Source organism: Scyliorhinus canicula, chromosome 3 (assembly GCF_902713615.1).
Source record: "Scyliorhinus canicula chromosome 3, sScyCan1.1, whole genome shotgun sequence".
NCBI classification, from domain to species: Eukaryota; Metazoa; Chordata; class Chondrichthyes; order Carcharhiniformes; family Scyliorhinidae; genus Scyliorhinus; species Scyliorhinus canicula.
This window is the reverse complement of record NC_052148.1, coordinates 199807410-199828237: the sequence shown is the minus strand read 5'-3', so window position 1 is coordinate 199828237 and position 20828 is coordinate 199807410. Positions and strand designations below refer to the sequence as shown.

The window sequence follows — 20828 nt, the reverse complement described above, 5'->3', positions numbered from 1 at the left end:
GTCAACCAGGACTTGTCGCCCACCACAGAGACTAAACTTATAGACTGAACGTTTGCACAATTTTGTTGCCTCATCGTTTTGACCTCTGTACATATCGTTTTTTTTACTGTTTCATCTGCCTATATCTGCACTAGCGACACCTTCCTATGTATATAAGTCCATTTTAGCACATTCTGTATATAGTCACGCACATATACACGTCCTCACACACATGCACCTTAATATTTATTATCTGAACACAAATTACAAAAAAAGGGGGAGATGTCATAATATACATCTATGTACATAATAGAGTGCAGATTGGCAGTGTTTGACACACAGGATGACCAGTAAGCACACAGAACACAGCAGCCAATCACCAGACAGGACACGACCACTATAAAGCCAGAGGGCACTAGTTTTCCCGCTCTCTCGGGATCCAGCCTCTGAGACAGTCAGAGCTCGTGAGCATAGCCAGTGCAAACACCATGCGGTGTCCACGGGCACCATTGAGCCTTCTGTGCTGGGTGGGCATTGCAGGGGTTGGGGTGCTTTACTGACCCCTTTAATTGCAATCTCATTTGATGTTTTTAAGTTTCCATTGATCTTTGTTACATTCGCGCAGTGCCCCTAAGAGGAGCAGCCTTTTTTTGCTTTGTCCCTAAGTTTGTTTCCTTTCTTTTATTTTGTGGGTGGACCTCAAAAGAGCGGCCAATCCACCTAATTTGCACATCTTTGAAATTGTGCTCTGTATACTGAGGTCTATGTCATTAATATATATCAGGAAAAGCCAGAATCCCAACACCTGGAAAACTCATCTACACATCTTCCTCCAGCCCCCAAAAAATCCTTTACCAACTTGCTGTCCCCTGTCACTCAGCCAATTTTGTGTTCACGTTGCTATGATATAAATGCAAGTATTTATTCTCTTTCTTTTAGTCCTGCGTTGGAGTGTTAGCCTATATCATATGTCAAGTCGTTGGACTGTAATATGACCTAACAAGATTTATGTGCAAATCGAGTTACGTGCAACTTTAAGCGGAACTTGCCGCTTAAAATCTCATTCACCTTAATCACCTTCAGATTCAACAGCCCGGCCTCACAGCTTCTATGATATAATACAATCTCAAACTCCTCTGCCCATATTTGCTGATCCCCTGTTTTTAATTAAAAAATTACATTTGCTCCTAATCTCCCAATGAATCAAAAGTGTGTTTAAATCCCTCGACAGCTCACCGTCCCTCAGTCGCCTTTCCTATTTTAGTCCTGACGAACGTTCAAACGGCGTTTGAATCGCCCTTTTCTCTTTCACAGATGCCGACGAATCTAGTATGTAATGGCGACATAATCTGTTTTATTTGCTACTTTCAATAGTTGAGTCGGCCCCTTTTTAAAAAAAAGACTACGCTAACTTAATTGCGATTTACCAAAGAAAACGTCCAGGAAGTTCGCACGGTTTGACATTAAGGTTTAAGGTTGCGCAAGTCTGCCCACGCAGCAGATGGCGCTGCCATTGATTCACAGCGAACTTGCAGGGCGGTTGCTATCCGTGAGCCTCTCCCTCTCTCCCATTCCCTCGTCTTACTCTCCTCACATTTCCTCCGTCCTTGCATTCTTTGAACTCCCAACCCCAGCCACCAGTGCACACCTTCATCTTTACCTGTTGGTCACACCTGGGCTGCGTGCTGGCCAATCCCTGGGTGGCGGACATGCGCAGTGGCTCTCTCTCGAGCTGCTCCCGACTGGCGCGCGTACAGTCGGAAGCTGGAGTTCGGTGCTTTGACGCTGTCATGGCGGCGCGAGGCTGAGACGAACGAGGAAAAGAATCCAACCGTTAGTCCGCACGCGAGACACCGACGGTCGTTTTCAAAGGCGAGCGCGACACTGCACGAGCCGGCGAATTTGGCAGCCCCCCTCCCCCCACGGGCGAGACAGAGCAGCAGCGTCTCTCCAGCCCGAGCAGGCTTAGAGTAGCCACCTGACCCGAGCCTGGATTCAAGTTGAACTTGTCTGTCGGTGGCTGTTTTCTCGCATCTTCCTCTCTCTCTCTCCTGTGCGGAAAATCGCCATGTCCAAAGAGGATGGAAACCCGCAGCTGGCGGACTCCGAGGGAGGCCAACCAGCGCCGACACCAGGGGAGCAGGCGGCGGACGAGGGTCATGTTTCTCTCCCCTCCACCACCAAAACCTCGCCGGCTGGTGATGCGGCTGTTTCCCTGGGCCTCAACCCCCCTGTACCTATTCGAGGGATCCGGATGAAATTCGCCGTGTTACAAAGTCTTTTGCAAGCCGGCGAAGTCACCAATCGAGACATGGTGGAAACCATATTTAACCTGGTAAGAGATAGCGTCCGCGGTAACACCAGTTCCTAATTCACAGCCACTCTGTCTCCACACACACACATGGTCACTTGCAACCAACGCAACGCTTTCATTTTTACATCTTAGAACTGTGCGTTTGATATTTGAGAAGTTTTATTTTGCTTCATCGTCTTGCAATAATGAACTTTAAAATGATTCGGGGTTGAAAGTTTTGACGGAGACACAGCCTGACCTTGTCACCTGTCTTCCGTACAGCGCACCGAGGTGGGGATACTTGCACCATTCCTGGTTTTGATCTGAGTTTACCAACTGCATTTTTTTTGCATGTATGAAGGGTGGGCCGATTATTCGATAAGGTTCTGCCCGCGGCCTAAAATGTGAGCACCTGATGTCGGTTGGTTTGTGAGAAATGTGGACGCGGAAGTGAAATTACAAACGCGCGACCACATCAAACTCCGGTATCTCGGCATCAGGTAATATTGGGGTGCGCTGGGAAAGCGCCTTGTCACTAATGGGTCCAATTTGAAGGGGAAAACGAGATATTTTTAATGTATCTATTTAATATTTAGTGCTGTAATTTAGGTTACATATACACCAATATACCTGTGCTTTCGTAATAAATTATGCAACACAGTTGCATGTTTCACTCAAGTAAAAGTTATTTTCTAGTGCCGCAGCTATTTTGTTTTCCAGTGTTCGGGCACAATTGATTTGGCACCATGATTACTTCCCAGCAAGCACATGGAAAGTAAAAAAATGTTAATGTTAAATCACCTGTGTTACGTAAGGCAAAATTGTGATAGTTAATGCGGCTGAGATCTCCCTTTTGCGTTTTGGGGGATACGAGTACACTGATACAGATATAGGTTACTGGTACAGAAAGTCATCGGTTTCAATTTGGATCAGGGGTGTTACTTGATAAAAGAAAACTGGAGTGTTACAATTTCTATTGTGCTAATTGCTAGAAATATACAAATGTAATAGGAAATGACATTTGTGTTAAACGATTTGTATTGTATTCTTTAATTTTGCAGAAAAATGTAACAATGATGACATTTCAGAAAACATTAATTGTTGCTTTCGGTATAGGTGACAGCTTAGAAAAGTGCACAAAGAATTAATATACCACTTTATGCATGTCTTCACTAGTGCATCAGTCAGTGCAATACTTACAAACACCCCATTTTGCCAGTTAGTTAAATGTCTTGAGTGAACCCCAGCCAGTGTACCAGAATCTGGCTCATTGTCCCTGGAATTACAGTATTACATATTAGAAAATGAGAAATCTGTCCTATGAAATGAAACATATTGAAACAAATCAAATTCAATCTTATTCTAAATTCTTGGAACTAGTTTCATAACGTGTGGATCAGGAATATATTTAGATTGCAACTTCTGCACAGTGCGAATATCGGTTTCAGAGACACAAAAGCAGCTTCTGTTGAAGCATCTATTACAACCAATTTGGTGGAACCATCATTCATTGAGATATGGTGTATATCCATGCTTTTGTCAGGTCGGTTGTGATAATGTGCATTCTCATTTTATGACTTGCTATTCGGCACAATGCGTATGAATCACAATACCTGCTCCCCAACAGAGGCTCAAATCTGTGCTTGTCAGTTGTCTAATGACCACTTGCTGGTTATCATTCCAGAGCCTTGAGCAAAAAATCAAGGCTGGCTCTTCAGTGCTGTATCAAGGGAGTACTGCTGTGAGGAAAGTGCCATCTTCTGGATGAAATGTTAACGTTGGCCCTCTGAAGCGAACTTAAACATCAATGGTGCTATTTTGAAGAAGAGCTGGGGTGTTCTCTCTGATGTCCCTGGGCTGTATTTATACCTCAAACAATGTCACAAACTGGTTAATTGGTCACTGTCATATTGATGCTTGTGAGAGCTTGCTGTGTGCAAAAATTACTACTTCAAGATTGCTTTATTGGTTGTAAAGGACTTTAGGATGTCCTGGAGTTGTGAAAGGCATTAATAGTTCTTTCTTCCCTTCCTTTTTGGGGTTTATTTTTTTGAAACAAATAAATAAATTGGAAATTCTTTTTTCCAATTTAAGGAGCATGGCCAATTTAGCATGCACATCGTTTTGGGTTCAAGGGATGAGACCCACGCAGACATGGGGAGAATGTGCAAGCTCCACACAGGCAGTGACCCAGGGCCTGGATCAAACCTGGGTCTTTGGCGCCGTAAGGCAGCAATGCTAACCACTGCCCCACCATGCTACCCCTATCTTTCTGGGGTTTAATGGGGACTCTGAGGTAGGGCTATTAGCTTGATGGAAGTTTAGAACAAGGCCAATGCCTTGTTGCAGACAAGATGTCCCAATATTTGAGTGAAACCAAGTTATGCGGAGCAGGTCAACTGCAATTTTGATTGACTGATCAGATTGCCTCGCTTATGTAGGGTCATGGAACAGCTTCATGTGTTAACACTTTCCCTTTGGGAGGCTGGTCCTCATGGAAATAACTGTGGGAAGCTTACCAGCATTGGTGGATTGTATTCGATTTGTTGGTTAAACTCCACCTGTATATTAAGTTAGTGCCAGAGGCGGACTTTCAATGAAACACTCAGCACTGCAGCGCGGGGCCCTGGCCAATGTGGAGGCCCCATATGGAGAGGTGGTCTCCCCTTTAGAGAACAGTTCGCCAGATGTTGCGAGGTAGTGGAGACTTAGAGCAGTTGAGACATAGATCTCCTGAATTTGCTGAAAAGTTTCTGAACTTTCATTGAGTAAAGGTGCAAAGCAGTAGCCAGATTTCTGATACTCGGTCTGGCGGACTACCTGAGGCAAAAGTGAGGTAGGCGACCTAAAGTTGGGGTGCGTGTCTGCAAAGCCTTCAGCAAGGCGATAAGATGCGCTGGCAAACGTTCATTTAAGGGGAGGTGGGTGACCTCCAGGCCAAGGCTGAGGAGGACGGATGAACAACCAGCCAAAAAGAATAGAGTCCAAAAAGCCAGATAACTATCAGCAGCAGCCAGGCAGGAGCAGACATGGTCACCGAGGCTCGAGGCCCAGCCATCGGAGCGAGATCCTGGAGGTGAGCAGAGCACCAGTTGGGAGGTGTGAAGAAGGCCAGGCAAGTGCTGGCATCATGTCTCAAGCAATTGGGGAGCAGAAGCCTTCGGGGGTGGGGCCACCCGACCAGAGCCAGAGGACAACCAGGCAGGGCTGAGTGTGAGAAGGCGGGGCAGCAACCAACATATCTCATTGTTTTGGCAAGTTGAATTTACTGGCGTTTTTGGTGTCAGTCATTTCTCTCTGGTCGATTGTGGTGTCTTTTATGAAACGTGGCTTTCTTTGACCATCCATCGGCATCACAGGATGACCTCAGGTTCATCCTCTCTCCAATTCTTTTCACAATTTTCGAAGACTACCACCTCAAGCACCCCCACCACCAACTCATAAGTTTTGTTTGTCACTGCTTCTGAGCAATTTAGACAATCAGCTGATTTTGTTTAAAGAGGCTTCACTTGACAGAATATTCTGAAGATTTATTCGTGAATCGTTGAAATCAAGATGAATCATCCCCAGTCAACGTGAACTGACACTATGAATCTGGAAGTGAAAAACACAGGATGTTGAAAGAGAGGCAAGAGGACGAAGCTCGTCAAAAAGACAGTTTGGAGGTCTGAAATATTGAGCAGAGCCCAAACTGCACAACAGCATCCACAAAAAGTTTTGGTGACTTGCCTGGTGACTTCAACCTGGTGATTTCCAGAGATGATAACATCCCCTGAAAAACGTGAACAAGATGTGGACTTTGAAATGGGAATGGGACTACAAGATACTGCTCAAACTCCTTATTCCTCTCCTGCTGAAGTGAGGGAAGATGTTTCCTTATGGCCAAAATCTATTCTACTGGGTATGGATAAAACTTTTCGTAATAAATACACCAACGAACATGGGTAACATGGAACATCTGGCGTTCGAGGCTGAAAGCAGTTTATAAGTCTTTCTGAGTCCCGTTTTATGAGGTGAAGAGAATTGGTTGATTTTGCTTTTCTGGACATCTCTAAGGCAGTCTACTGTTATGTTTTCAAATTTATTCCCTGATCCTAGTAATGGGAAACAATCATTTGTCGATGGGTACTTGAACTGGAGAAACTTTGGAAGAGATATTGTTTTTTAGAAAAAGGAGTATCCAATATTATTTTTTTTTCCAATTAAGGGACAATTTAGTGTGGCCAATCCATCCAACCAGCACATCTTTTTGGGTTTTGGTGGTGCAACCCAAGCACACACGGGAGAATGTGCCAACTCCACACGGATAGTGACCCAGGGCCGGGATTCAAACCTGGGTCCTTGGCGCTGTAGTCCCAGCGCTAACCACTGTGCTGCCCGGAAGAGAGATTTCTGTTCATGAAACCTCCAAAAGTCATATAAAGGCTACGTGTACATCGTTCAAATATGTAAATTATCTGGAAGAATTGATTCTGCATTATCAGCTCAGTTTGAAAAGGAGTGTTCTTTCTAGAAGAACGTGCTGAGATGTGTTGCCGCAGTCAAACTGCTGCCTTCCTTGGGACTACCTCCGAAGAGGACATGATGAGTCATCAGTGTCAAGTTGGGGTAATTTTGTATCCTGTCTTGAATATCTCGGTAAATTTGAGCTTCTCAACTTTTCAAATGCCCTTTATCAATATTGTGGCTCAGGGAAGGCCAACATTTTAACGTACAGAACCTACGATTACTTCATCACTATAATCGTAGAGCGGTTCAGAAATCAATTCGCTAATGAAGTAAAAGATGCCAAATACTAATCCATAACAGTTGATTCAACACCTAGATGTGAGTCGTGTAGACCGTTTAACATTAGTTTTAAGGTACGTGATCAGCAATGGTGAAGTTGTAGAGGGATTTCTGTTTTGTCCAACTTCAATCCCACTTTTCTGAGTGCCTGGAGACAACTGTTTTGGAAATCATTGCAAATTTAGTTTAAAAATTTTTAAAAAAAATTTAAGAGTATCCAATTTTTTTTCCAATTAAGGGCCAATTTAGCGTGGTCAATCCACCTACCCTGCACATCTTTGGTTGTGGGAAGTGAGACCCACGCAGACACAGGAAGCAAATTAGGTTTTGGCATCAAAAATTGTCAGAGGAAGATCTTTGATAATGCCCCAAATATGACAGGAAAATATTCAGGTCTACAACAAGACTGCATTATTCATCTCATGTTCCAGTCACTCCTTGAATTTAATCTGCAATGTAGGAGCTGTACATTTTTTTTGACTTTGTTCAAAACTTGTATGCCGCCTTTTCCGTTTCTATGCATTGGTGGGATATGCTGAAATCAGGCTCCGAACAGGCACCTAGAAAACAATTAACAATGAAAAAATAATGATTGTGCAGATGCTGTTCTGGCTTTGAGACTGAACATTGGCGATATAAAGAAATGCGCATCAGACAAGCTGAAGCAGAATCCTTAGCAGAGAAGTTGAAAACTGTGTTCTTCAAATAATTGATGTTTTTGCAAATTGCTGTAAAACATTGGTACAACCTTTTTGAATGCTTCACCATTGTTAGCCTCAGGTGGAAATTTTGTCATGGGCGATACCTCAGTGAAAGCAGAGGCATTAACGTTAACAAAGGATTACAGGTCCCTCTGATAAGTGTACGAGACACCAGAAGTAATTTTTTTGATGAAACCAGAGACAATAAAATCACTTTAAAAGGGGGGAAAGAAGATCATCATTGAGACTATCAATGTTATTTGTGACACAATAATGGTACAGTTGCAGAATAGAAGTAAATCGCTGAAGAACATTGTTGAATCATTTTGCTTTTTGACAAAAGTTTGGATGAGAATGCTAAAAGCTGCTGCAGTGAGAGGTTATTGAATTTGACTGGGAGAATATAGACCCAAAACTTTTTGAAGATGAAGTCGTACAATTCATTCATTTCATTAAGATAGGCACAGTGTTTTGAGATCATCGGCTGATATGTACAGACTTTTACGTGATGGTTTGCAGGCAGCCCTTTCAAATGTGGAAACCATTCTGAAGATCTTTTTATCAATACCTGTCACAAATACTTCTGATGAATGTTCTTTCTCTGTATTAAGAGTGACAAATTATCTGTGAATTACAGTGAGTCAGGGGCATTTGACAAACTTGGAAATACTGACAACTGAAAATACATCCTTACAAGATTTTACCTACAATCACATTGATTTTGTGAACAAAAAGTGCAGACGAAAAGCCACCTACGTTTTCATGGATTGCAAACAACTGATGAAGCAAGAAAGTATAAAATGTCTGTCCCTTTGCCATTTTCTGTTCTTCAAGAGAGAACATATGCTGGTCTGATATAATGGCTGGTGGTCATGTGTAAACAGTTATAACCAGTGAGTAACCGTCATCCTCCCGGCATGGCGGGTGCAGTGGTTAGCACTGTTGCCTCAAGGCGCTGAGGGCCAGTGTTTGATCCCGGCCCCGGGTCACTGTCCGTGTGGAGTTTCACATTCTCCCCATGTTTGCGTGGGTTTCAACCCAAAAAAAGTGCTGAGTAGGTGGATTGGTCCTTAATTGGGGGAAAAAAATAATTGGGTAGTTTAAATTTATATTTTTTAAAAATTGTCATCCCCCAGTGATCTTTACTGGCCTTCAGAAAGTCTCTTCTGGCTAAAGAACAGTATCCTGCCAGACAGTTGCCAGCAAAGCCACTGATATTAGACTTGACTGGACATTCCACTTCATTGGAGTATTTACTCCTGCGCTGGACTTTTGCTGGCTCATTCTGTCCTGCACTGGCCTGCTGTGCTGCTGTCATATATTACCGGCTGATTTCTCCATCCCATTAGATCAGCCAGTCCATGTTTGATTGCTGCGAGACACCGAGATCACACTCTTGACCATCTCAACCGTCATGAGTACAACAGGTAGGGGGCAGCACGGTGGTGCAGTGGTTAGGACTGCATGCTTCACGGTGCCGAGGTCCCAGGTTCGATCCCGGCTCTGGGTCACTGTCCGTGTGGAGTTTGTACATTCTCCCCGTGTTGTGTGGGTTTCGCCTCCACAACCCAAAGACATGCAGGGTAGGTGGATTGGCCATGCTAAATTCCCCCTTAATTTGGAAAAACTGAATTGGGTACTCTAAATTTATTTAAAAGAAAATGAGTACAACAGGTTGGCTTGGATTTAAATGTATCAATTAGTACAGGCTTATTGTTGTCATAAGTTAAAGGGCCTACAGCAGTCTGCCAAGCAGTGATTTTGGGTTTCTGTGGTCGCTGCAAACAGGGAGAGCGTGGGTACCCCCAAAAGCGTAATTCCATAGTTAGTCCCATTGCACTTGGGGATGCCTGGGGATTGGCTTTGTCAACTTGCACATAAGCACAATGGGCTTAGCATTTGGAGTGTATCTCTATGGGTGGACCATGTCCATTGTATATTGGGTCAACAGGAACTTTAAAGTTTTGCAGTTGCAATATGCATTGGTGGGATTCAGTGCAAGTTGGAAAGGTTTGCCTGCATCTTTTTATATTTATATTGTGATTTTATCTGTATGACATTATGTAGTTTGAGGCAGTGACCTGTATTTTGTGGTCAGTGACAAACAAACTGCTTGTTGAGCAAATGGTGTCTGCTGTTCGTTAAGCTTACACCTACCCACAGATCTTTTGTGTGCTTTTGAGAGTCTGATACAGTGTGAAAGTCCATAAAGGGAATCTGGGTAAGTGCGCCTTTTCAAATAATCAGACTGAGGAAACCTTTCTTGACGTATGCAGAGTATGAACCAGGAAGTACAAGTTGGAATAGTTCAGCCAAAGTAAATCCTGTGTAGAAAGGAGAATAGAGGGAAAGAACAATGGTATTAGGTGGGAATGGAGACAGAGTAGAACATTTTTAAAGTCTCCCACAATGATTAAATTGTGAGGCATTGATTCACCACGAAGAACTGGTGTTCGAAGTTACCCTTGATTTATTGAGCCATCATTAACTTAAAATAGATTGCATCTTCCAATCGCCCCTTAATTTTTCAAATATCAGTTCAAAAATACAGGATTCTGTATGTGAGCATGCGGAAATGGTGTTGTTGTCACCTTTCTCTCTAAGCCACCAAAAAAGGTAATGAACATAATTGTGTTTTACCGTCGTCTTTGAAATGTCATGTAGTTCAGTGGCAGAGTTAGTGCGTTATGCAACTTGGCATACTTAGGAGTCCATTGCTGGCTGGAAGAGAAAATCATAGGTGGCGGTGGCAGCATTGAATAATGTTAAACAAAATGTTATTAAGACAGGGAGCAACAGAGCATACCAATATTAAAGTGTACATCGGGCAAAGTAGAGAAAACGGTAAAAAGATAGTATTAACAGTATTTATCTGAATCCATCCAGTATTTGTAACAAGATGGATGAACAGATAGCACAAATAGAAATAAATGGGAATGATATGGCTGGCACAAAGACATGGGTGTAAAGTGAGCAAGAGTGGGCACTGAATGATCAAGTCTATTTAACATTTTGGAAGCATAGAGTGAACAGAAACAGATGTGGGGTAGCTCTGTAAGTAAAGGTGAGAAGAGTGAAAAGAAAAAAGATGTGGGGTAGCTCCGTTAATAAAGGTGAGATCAGTGGTATAATCTGACAAAGTAAACATGGAGTTACGAAAGGGAAATTATCCTTGACAAATCTACTGGAATTCTTTAAAGATGTAACTAGTAGAGTTAATCAGGGAGAACCAGTGGATGTGATTTATTTAGACTTTCAGAAGGTTTTTCACAAGGCCTTGCATAGCAGATTACTATGTAATGTTGAAGCGCATGGGATTGTGGGTAGTCTCTTGAGATGGATAGAAAGTTGGTTAGCAGGCAGGAAGCAAAAAGTTGGAATAAATGGGTCTTTTTACGATTGGTAGGCAGTGATTAGTGGGGTATAACAGGGATCTGTGCTTGTACCCCAACTGTTCAATTTATATATTAATGATTTGGGTGAGGAAACTAAATGTATTTTGTCTCCAAATTTGCAGATGATACAAAGTTGGGTGGGAGGGTGAGCTGTGAGGAGGATGCAGAGATGCTTCAGTGAGATTTGGGCAGGCTGAGTGAGTGGGCATATGCATGGCAGATGCAGAATAATGTGGATAAATGTGAGGTTATCTGGTTCAGTAGCAAAAATAGGAAGGCAGATTATTATTTGAAAGGTTGTAAATTGAGAGAGGTGGATACTCAGTGAGATCTTGGTGTCATCGTTCATCAGTTGCAGAAAATAAGTGTGCAGGTACAGCAGACAGTAAAGAAGGCAAATGGTATGTTGATCTTCATGGCGAGAGGATTTTGAGTATAGAATAGTGATGTTTTACTGCAGTTGTACTGGGTGTTGGGAAGGCCGCCCCTGAAATATTGTGTGCAATTTTGGTGTCCTTGTCTCAGGAAGGATGTTCTTGCTATCAAGTGCAGTGAAGGCTTACCAGGCTGATTCCTGAAATGGCAGGACTGTCATATGCGGAGAGATTAAGTCGGGTAGGATCATATTCATTGGAGTTTAGAAGAGTCAGAGGGGATCATTGAAACTTATAAAATTCTAACAGGATTAGACAGGGTAGATTTAGAAAGAATCCCCCTGATGATGATGGACTCCATAACTAGGGGTCATAGTTTGAAGACAAGAGGGAAATCTTTTAGGACTGAGATGAGGAGAAATTTCTTCACCTAGAGAGTTGTGAATCTGTGGAATTCACTGCCACAAATAGTTGAGGCCAAAATGTTGTGCAATTTCAAAAAGGAATGAGATACAGCCCTTGCGGCTAAAGGGATCAAGGGATATGGAGGGGAAGGTGGGATCAGGTTATTGAACTTGATTATCAGCTGTGATAATGAATGGCGGAGCAGGCTCGGGGGGCCGAATGGCCTCCTACTTCTACTTTCTATGTATGTTTCTGTGTTAAAGGTAAGACAGTCGATAAGCAAGGACAGATATTTATGGAGATATTTCGTAACTCGGCAAAGATATTCCATTGAGAAAGAAAGTTGAGAGAGAATCGTCATATGTGATTAATGAAAGAAGTTAAGAATTAAAGCAAGTTGAAAGAAAAGGAGTAACTCTACTACAAAGATTAGTGGCAAGCCAGGATATTATGGAAAATCTTAGGAACCAGGCACGCTTGACTTAAAAAAAAAGAGGGATAAATTAGAATATGAAAGTAAAGTTGCAAGAAAGCAAACTAGTAAAACAGGTGCTTCTGCAAGTGCAGCTGAACTAAATGGTGAGACTTGGGAATTGGTAATGGGACCAATTCTGAGACTGAAGAAGTATTTTGTATCTGTCTTCACAGAAGAGACAACAAGCATCTTAAGATTAGTAGAAAATGGAAGGGTAAAATGGAGGGAGGAACTTGTCTCGAGGAAAAATACGAGGGACCCTAATGAGACTAAAGGCTGACAAGTCCCCTGGAAATGATGACCAGCATTTGTGCGTTTTAAAATAGGTGGCTGCAGAGATGTTGGATGCAATGGTTGTAATTTCAAGATTCTTAAAAGTCCCAGTGGATTAGAAAATCAAAAGTGTAACACCTCTGTTCAATAAAGAAGGGAGACCTGGAGCAGAAAACTAAAGGTCAGTTAGCCTGCCTTGGGAGAAATGCTAGAATCCATTATTAAGGAAACAGTAGCATGTTATTTAGATCATGATAACACAGTCCGGTGTGGCAACCTTATTTGATAAATTTATTATTGCACTGAGGATGTACCATACAAAAGGAAAAGGTGTGGGGGGCAGGGGGAGCAGCACATGTTTTGCATTTAGATTTCCCAAAGACATTCAATAAGTTGCTACATAGATGGCATACTCCCCTTTATGTTCTGGTGTACTTATTTAATGTATGCATCATCCTATAATTGTATAAACTAACTATAGTTCAGTTTGGTTAACAAAGGTGCAGCAGAATCGAAGTCAAATGGAAGTTTGTACCTGAACAATTTGTATGTAATGAAAGCTTGAAATAATTGGTAATTGCAGCTATAGAAAGTCATTCAGTTGCATCAGGAGGAGCTGAGCTCTTTTACAGTTCTTTCATGTTGAAGGATGTTCAGGTAACTTCAAAAACCAGCAGAGACCTGTGAAATGTTTATGGTCAACTTAGTGTCTTTATTGTGACAGTTTTTCTTTAAATATATGATTTCTAGTTATTTTTTTCATCCAAAATTTTAACAATTTAAACTTCTCATTCTGGACAGAGCTGCATAAAGCCGTTCGTGCGTAAAATCAGGCCGAACAGTATGAATACAAGTTTTAACAAGACAAGGTCTTGTGACTTGTTTATCGTCACAGAATATAAAAACCTAATTGGGGACTGTTTTCTCCTGAGTTCAAAAGACATACATCTGATAGACTCAACACTATTTCCTTGAAATCTATCTGTTATAATTTCAACATCTATCATTGAAGAAAACCATTCTTCACTGCCAAATGTGTTCCATTACAAACTCTTTGTTTAGAATTCCGGTTTCATAGCAACATAACTGTTTCTGCCTTAAGTCAAATTTTGTGCTGTGGTATGCCCATTAAATTTAGAATCTATAAAATCTCTGGAAAGGATAGACTATATTACCATCTATGGATTCAACACTGATGTATTATTTGAATTCACCTGACACTTTAAAGCTTTTCAAATCCAATGAGCTTCATTTTAAATTCCCAAGAACACCGTTGCAATAATTTATATCAAATAATTATTCCTGCTGTTATGCCACACAAGCAATTCCAGGCTGGAATAATAACCCTTTCATATGAAAGCCAAGTTGATTTCTAGTAAAACATTACTTTCAGGTTATAAAGTAAACTGTTATCACTGATTACAGGAGTGAATTGGAGAATAATTATTAAAAAAATACCCCAATGAAATGAAATGAAAAAATGAAATGAAAATGAAAATCGCTTATTGTCACGAGTAGGCTTCAATGAAGTTACTGTGAAAAGCCCCTAGTCGTCACATTCCGGCGCCTGTTCGGGAAGGCTGTTACGGGAATCGAACCGTGCTGCTGGCCTGCCTCGATCTGCTTTCAAAGCCAGCGATTTAGCCCAGTGTGCTAAACAGGCCGTATTTGTAATAGCAAGATGAGCAACACCTTGATTTTCATTGAAACCATTACGATAGTGAACAACAATTTGTTTCATACTCAGAAGAAATTAAGTATTGTAAGCCTGTAAATTGACATTTCTTATGTGGGCAGCATGGTAGCACAAGTGGATAGCACTGTGGCTTCACAGCGCCAGGGTCCCAGGTTCGATTCCCTGCTGGGTTACTGTCTATGTGGTGTCTGCACCTTCTCCCCGTCTGCGTAGGTTTCCTCCCACAGTCCAAAGACGTGCAGGTTAGGTGGATTGGCCATAATAAATTGCCCTTAGTCACCAAAAAGGTTAGATGGGGTAATTGGGTTACGGGGATAGGGAGGAAGTGAGGGTTTAAGTGGGTCGGTGCAGACTCGATGGGCCGTATGGCCTCCTTCTGCACTGTATGTTCTATGACTATGACTCGGGGCTTTTCACAGTAACTTCATTGCGATGTCATTGTAAGCCTACTTGTGACAATAACAAAGATTATTATTAAGTGCCAGACAATGACCATCTCCTACAAGAGAGGATCTTTCCATCGCCCCTTGACATTCAATGGCATTACCATTGCTGAATCCCCCTCAATCAATATCCTGGGGTTACCCAGGGGTTATTGGGTTACGGGATAGGGTGGAAGTGAGGGTTTAAGTTGGTCGGTGCAGACTCAATGGGCCGAATGGTCTCCTTCTGCACTGAATGTTCTATGTGTAAGGGGGTAGGGAAAATGTAGTCAGCATTGTTTAAGTTTACTTCATTATGAGTGAGAGTTGATTCTGGGACAGTGACTAAATTTAAGAAGGAATTAGACAGACCTTTAATTAGTAATGGGTTGAAGGGTGACGGAGAACGGGCAGGATGATGTTGAGGCCAAGATGAGATCAGCCATGATCATATCCAACGGTGGATCAGACTCGAGAGGCAAAATGGGCTATTCTTGGTTCTTTCTCACTTACCCACCAGTACCTCATCCCCGATTGTCCTCGCCCTGAATCTTCATTTACCCCTCTACTTTCTTTCTCATTATCTTTGTCCCTTCCACCCCCACCTCAAACTCCCATGTCCTTGCCACATATTCCATCCCCCCCCTCCCCCAAGATTTCTTTTTACAGTAGTCATAGAGAATCAAAGGAAAAAGGGGAAAAATGCCATAGCTATCAATGCAAAACAGGTCCCGCACATAAAGTCATTGTCAACTTGGAAGGAAGGGAGGGGTAGAACCCAGCCAAATCACAGAACTACTGTCCCATGAGGGATACTATGAGCCAGCCATGTCCTCAGAAAAGTTCCAACAGCAACAAAAACAATCCGAGAGGGAGACCCATCTGAGGAGAAAAGACTGACTTGACCCTCGGGAGTAGACAAATATAACCCAGTCCTCATCAGGATAACAAACTGTCTACCTGAGCCCGAAAGATAAAAGCACAGGTGCTCTGGATTAAAGTTAAAAGAGAAAACAAACTGAAGCTGGTTAGCTCAAACTGGGGGGGGGGGGGAGAGACGACACACGACCTACCTCCAAATAGCAAGGACCAACTAACCCTACTGACTCCCACCCTGCTCCGGCTCTGCTCATCTTCTTTCTGGGGGTGGGCAATAAAATGCACCCCCTCCTTCCACCATAAGGATTACAAAACCATATAAGATCCAGATACTTGGGCAGCACGGTCGTGCAGTGGTTAGCACTGCTGCCTCACGGCGCCGAGTCCCAGGTTCGATCCCAGTGTCCATGTGGAGTTGGCACATTCTCCCCGTATTTGCATGGCTTTTACCCACACAACCCAAAGATGTGCAGAATAGAATAGAACATTACAGCGCAGTACAGGCCCTTCGGCCCTCGATTTTGCACCGATCTGTGAAACCACTCTGAAGCCCATCTACACTATTCCCTTATCATCCATATGTTTATCCAATGACCATTTAAATGCCCTTAACGTTGGCGAGTCCACTAGTGTTGCATTCCACGCCCCTACTACTCTCTGAGTAAAGAACCTACCTCTGACATCTGTCCTATATCTATCTCCCCTCAATTTAAAGCTATGTCCCCTCGTGCTAGCCATCACCATCCGAGGAAAAAGGCTCTCACTGTCCACCCTATCTAATCCTCTGATCATCTTGTATCCCCCTGTTAAGTCACCTCTTAACCACCTTCTCTCTGATGAAAACAGCCTCAAGTCCCTCAGCCTTTCCTCATAAGATCTTCCCTCCATACCAGGAACATCCTGGTGAATCTCCTCTGCACCCTTTCCAATGCTTCCACATCCTTCCTGTAATGCGGCGACCAGAACTGCATGCAATACTCCAAATGCAACCGCAAATGACCTCATGGCTCCGAAACTAAATCCCTCTACCAGTAAAAGCTAACACATCATATGCTGCCTTAACAACCCTATCAATCTGGATGGCAACTTTCAGGGATCTATGTACATGGACACCGAGATCTCTCTGCTCATCCACACTACCAAGAATCTTGCCATTAGCCCAGTACTTTGTATTCCTGTTACTCCTTCCAAAATGAATCACCTCTCACTTTTCTGCATTAAACTCCATTTGCCACTTCTCTGCCCAGCTCTGCAGCTTATTTATGTCCCTCTGTAACCTGCAACATCCTTCTGCACTGTCCACAACTCCACCGACTTTAATGTCATCTGCAAATTTACACACCCATCCTTCTACGCCCTCCTCCAGGTCATTTATAAAAATAACAAACAGCAGTGGCCCAAAACGGATCCTTGTGGTACACCACTAGTAACTGAACTCCAGGCTGAACATTTCCCATCAAACACCACCCTCTGTCTTCTTACAGCTAGCCAATTTCTGGTCCAAACCGCTAAATCACCCTCAATCCCATGCCTCTGCATTTTCTGCAATAGCCTACCGTGGGGAACCTTATCAAACGCTTAACTGAAATCCAAATACACAACATCAACTGTTTTACCCTCCTCCACCTGTTTGGTCATCTTCTCAAAGAACTCGATAAGGTTTGTGAGGCACTACCTACCCTTCACAAAACCGTGTTGACTATCCCTAATCAAATTATTCCTTTCTAGATGATTATAAATCCTATATCTTATAATCTTTTCCAAGACTTTGCCCAGAACAGAAGTAAGGTTCACTGGTCTATAGTTACCGGAGTTGTCTCTCCTCCCCTTCTTGAACAAGGGGACAACATTTGCTATCCTCCAGTCTTCTGGCACTATTCCTGTAGACAAGGACGACATAACGATCAAAGCCAAAGGCTCAGCAATCTCCTCCCTAGCTTCCCAGAGAATCCTAGGATAAATCCCATCCGGCCCAGGGGACTTATCTATTTTCAAACTTTCCAGAATTGCTAACACCTCCTTCTTATGGACCTCAATCCCATCTAGTAGCCTGTATCTCAGTATTCTCCTCAACGACATTGTATTTTTCCTGTGTGAATACTGACGAAAAATATTCATTTAGCGCCCCTCCTATCTCCTCAGACTCCATGCACAACGTCCCACTACTGTCCTTGACTGACCCTACTCTTACCCTAGTCATTCTTTTATTCCTGACATACCTACAGAAAGCTTTAGGGTTTTCCTTGATCCTACCTGCCAAGGACTTCTCGTGTCCCCTCCTGGCTCCTCTTAGCTCTCTCTTTAGGTCCTTCCTAGCTAACATGTAACTCTCGAGCCCTAACTGAACCTTCACGTCTCATCTTTACATAAGCCTCCTCCTTCCTCTTGACAAGTGATTCAACTACCTTAGTAAACCACGGTAGCCTCGCTCGACCACTGGATTTATCATGCTAAATTGCCTTTTAGTTGGAAAATATAAATCGGGTACTCTTAAATTTATTTCAAAAAAAGATCCAAATACATTTAGGATAAAGACTATGCACAAATCCTGTATTCACCATTTGGCGTAACATGTTATCAGCATGATATTATCTTAGAGACTTGTTAAATCAGGATAATCAATGGTCCAGGCCATCACATGCACATTTTTCTTTAGTTTCCCTGTAAACTGGGAAAAAAATTAACCGTATCAAGCAGATCACGGGTGGAGGGAGACTGAAAAGTGATATCACAGGAAGGCTGTAACTTGATTGGTTAATAGGGAATCCATTTTAAATTACTGATTATAAGTTGCTTTCAGATCAAGAAAATGAGAGATATAAGAATCAGTTGAAACTTTTAAAAAACAAATCAAAAACAAATTAAATGAAATAAGCATGGAGGGCCAGGTGATGTGTTGTTCTTGCATGATGTGAGAGCTGGTGGACCCCATTGTGATTCCTAGTGACGGTATCTGTAGTAAGTGTTGGTTACTCGAGCAATTCTGGCTCAGAGTTGATGAGCTGGAGTCTGAGCTTCGGATGCTGCATCAGGGAGGGGGTGAGTTACCTGAACACCGTTTCAGGGGGCAGTCACACCCCTCAGACTAACTACCCTGAATTTGGCCACTGGTCAGGGGCAGGAGGGTGTGGCTGCGAGTGGAGACAGGGTTGCAGGAGCCTCAGCCCTTGTCCAACAGGTTTGAGCTTCTTGCTCTCTCTGTTAACGGAATCGGGGACTGCAGGGAGGATGAGCAAACTGACCACGGCACAATAGTATCAAGAGCCATTCAAGTGGGAGGAGAGAAGAGAAATGTAGTCATAATTATGCAGTAAGAACTCTTGCAACACCAGGTTAAAGTCCAACAGGTTTATTTCAAATCACTAGCTTTCGGAGCACTGCTCCTTCCTCACCTAAAAGAGCAGTGCTCCGAAAGCTAGTGATTTGAAACAAACCTGTTGGACTTTAACCTGATGTTGTAAAACGTCTTACTGTGCTTACCCCAGTCCAACGCCGGCATCTCCACATCATGGTCAGAATTGTGGATAGTATACTTAGGGACACAGACACTGTTCTCTGTGACCAGGATCGATTGTCCCGAAGGGTGAGTTGCCTACCTGGTGCCAGGGATCGGGATATCCCATCTGTGTTGCAGAGGAACATGGAGTGGGAGGGTAAAGATCCAGTTGGCATGGTCAATGTAGATACCAGCAACATAGGTAGAACAAGGACAGAGGTTCTGCTAAGGGAATATGAGCGGCTAGGGGCTAAATTATAAAGCAGAACCAAAAATGTAGTAATTTCTGGATTACCTGAACCGTGAGCTAATTGGCGCAGTCAATAAGATTAGGGAGGTAAATCTGTGGTTTAAAGATTGGTGTGGGAGAAATGGGTTCAAATTCATGGGTCATTGGCACCAGTACTGTGGAAGGAGAGACTGTTGCAATGGGACCGTCTTCATCTGAATCATGCTGGGACCAGAGTCATGGTGAATTGCATAACTTGGACTGTGGATAGGGCTTTAAACTGAATTGGGGGTGGGGGGGGGGGGGGGGGGGGGCTAGGATTCAGTTGCAGGCAAAATTAGAAACCAAAGTTTACTGATGAGGCAGGAGTGCAGGTTAGTGATGTGGCGAATGGTTACCAGAAAATGACGGTGAGGGACAGAATGGGCGAATGTCTTTTTGCATCAAGAAACTATAAAAGAGTAGGGAAATTTGACAACAGAACTGATTTAAAAGCTCCGTATCTAAATACTTGATGCATTCAGAACTAAACTAATATTTAACAGCACAAATAGAAACAAATGGGAATGATTTGGCAGTGATTATTGAAATATGGTTACAAGGAGACCAGGTCTGGCAATTGAATATCCAAGGGTACTCAGTATTTCAGAAAGATTGATTGAAAGGAAAAGACGGTGGTGTAGCTTTGCTTTTGAAGAAAGGGTAAGTGCTGTAATGAGAAATGATATGAGCTTCGGACCTCGAGATGTGGAATCTGTCTGGGTATAAATGAGAAATAGCAAAGAAATAGCAATAGGTAGGAGTAATCTATAGGTCCCCAAACAGTAGTTGCACAGTTTCAGCCTTGTGGGAGAGTTCATTGAATTAGAGATTGTTTCTTGGAACAGTATGTTGTGGAACCAACCAAAGAGCAGGCTATTCTTGATTTGGTATTGTGGAGGGAGGATTAATTGATGACCTCATAGTTAAGGATCCTCGAGGGAATAGTGACCAGTGTATGTTGAATTCAAAATTCAGTTTGGGGGTGAGAAACTGGAGCCAACTAGCATTCTGAAATTAAACAAATGTAATTATATTGGCATGAGGATAGATTTGGCCTGAGTAGAGTGGGCAGAAAGGCGAAAAGGTATGACAACTGATGAGCAGTGGCAATTGTTTAAGGAGATACTCAGTTTTTCCACAAGAAAATATTCCGGTGAGGAAGAAAGACATTAAGAGGGTTAAAAAAAATCCATGGCTTAACGAGGAGGTTAAGGACAATATAAAGACAAAAACTAAGGTATACCCATGTTGCAAAGGCCAGTGACAGGCTGCAAGATTGGGAAACTTTCAAACATAAACAAAGGATTACTAAAAAAAGTAATAAAAAGAGCCAAGGTAAATTACAAAAGAAAGCTTGAGCAAAATATAAAAAAGGATAGCG

At 42.7% G+C, this 20828-nt stretch overlaps 1 protein-coding gene across 1 annotated transcript in view; it reads left to right on the top strand.

Annotated features, from left to right (window-relative positions):
- Nucleotides 1-1538: 1538 nt before the first annotated feature.
- Nucleotides 1539-20828, top strand: part of lrba (LPS responsive beige-like anchor protein) — a 981767-nt gene continuing 962477 nt past the window's right edge. Inside the window, 1 exon segment of the mRNA XM_038791976.1 lies at nucleotides 1539-2314. Within this exon segment, the coding sequence (XP_038647904.1) occupies nucleotides 2048-2314 (267 nt within the window). The 5' untranslated portion in view covers nucleotides 1539-2047.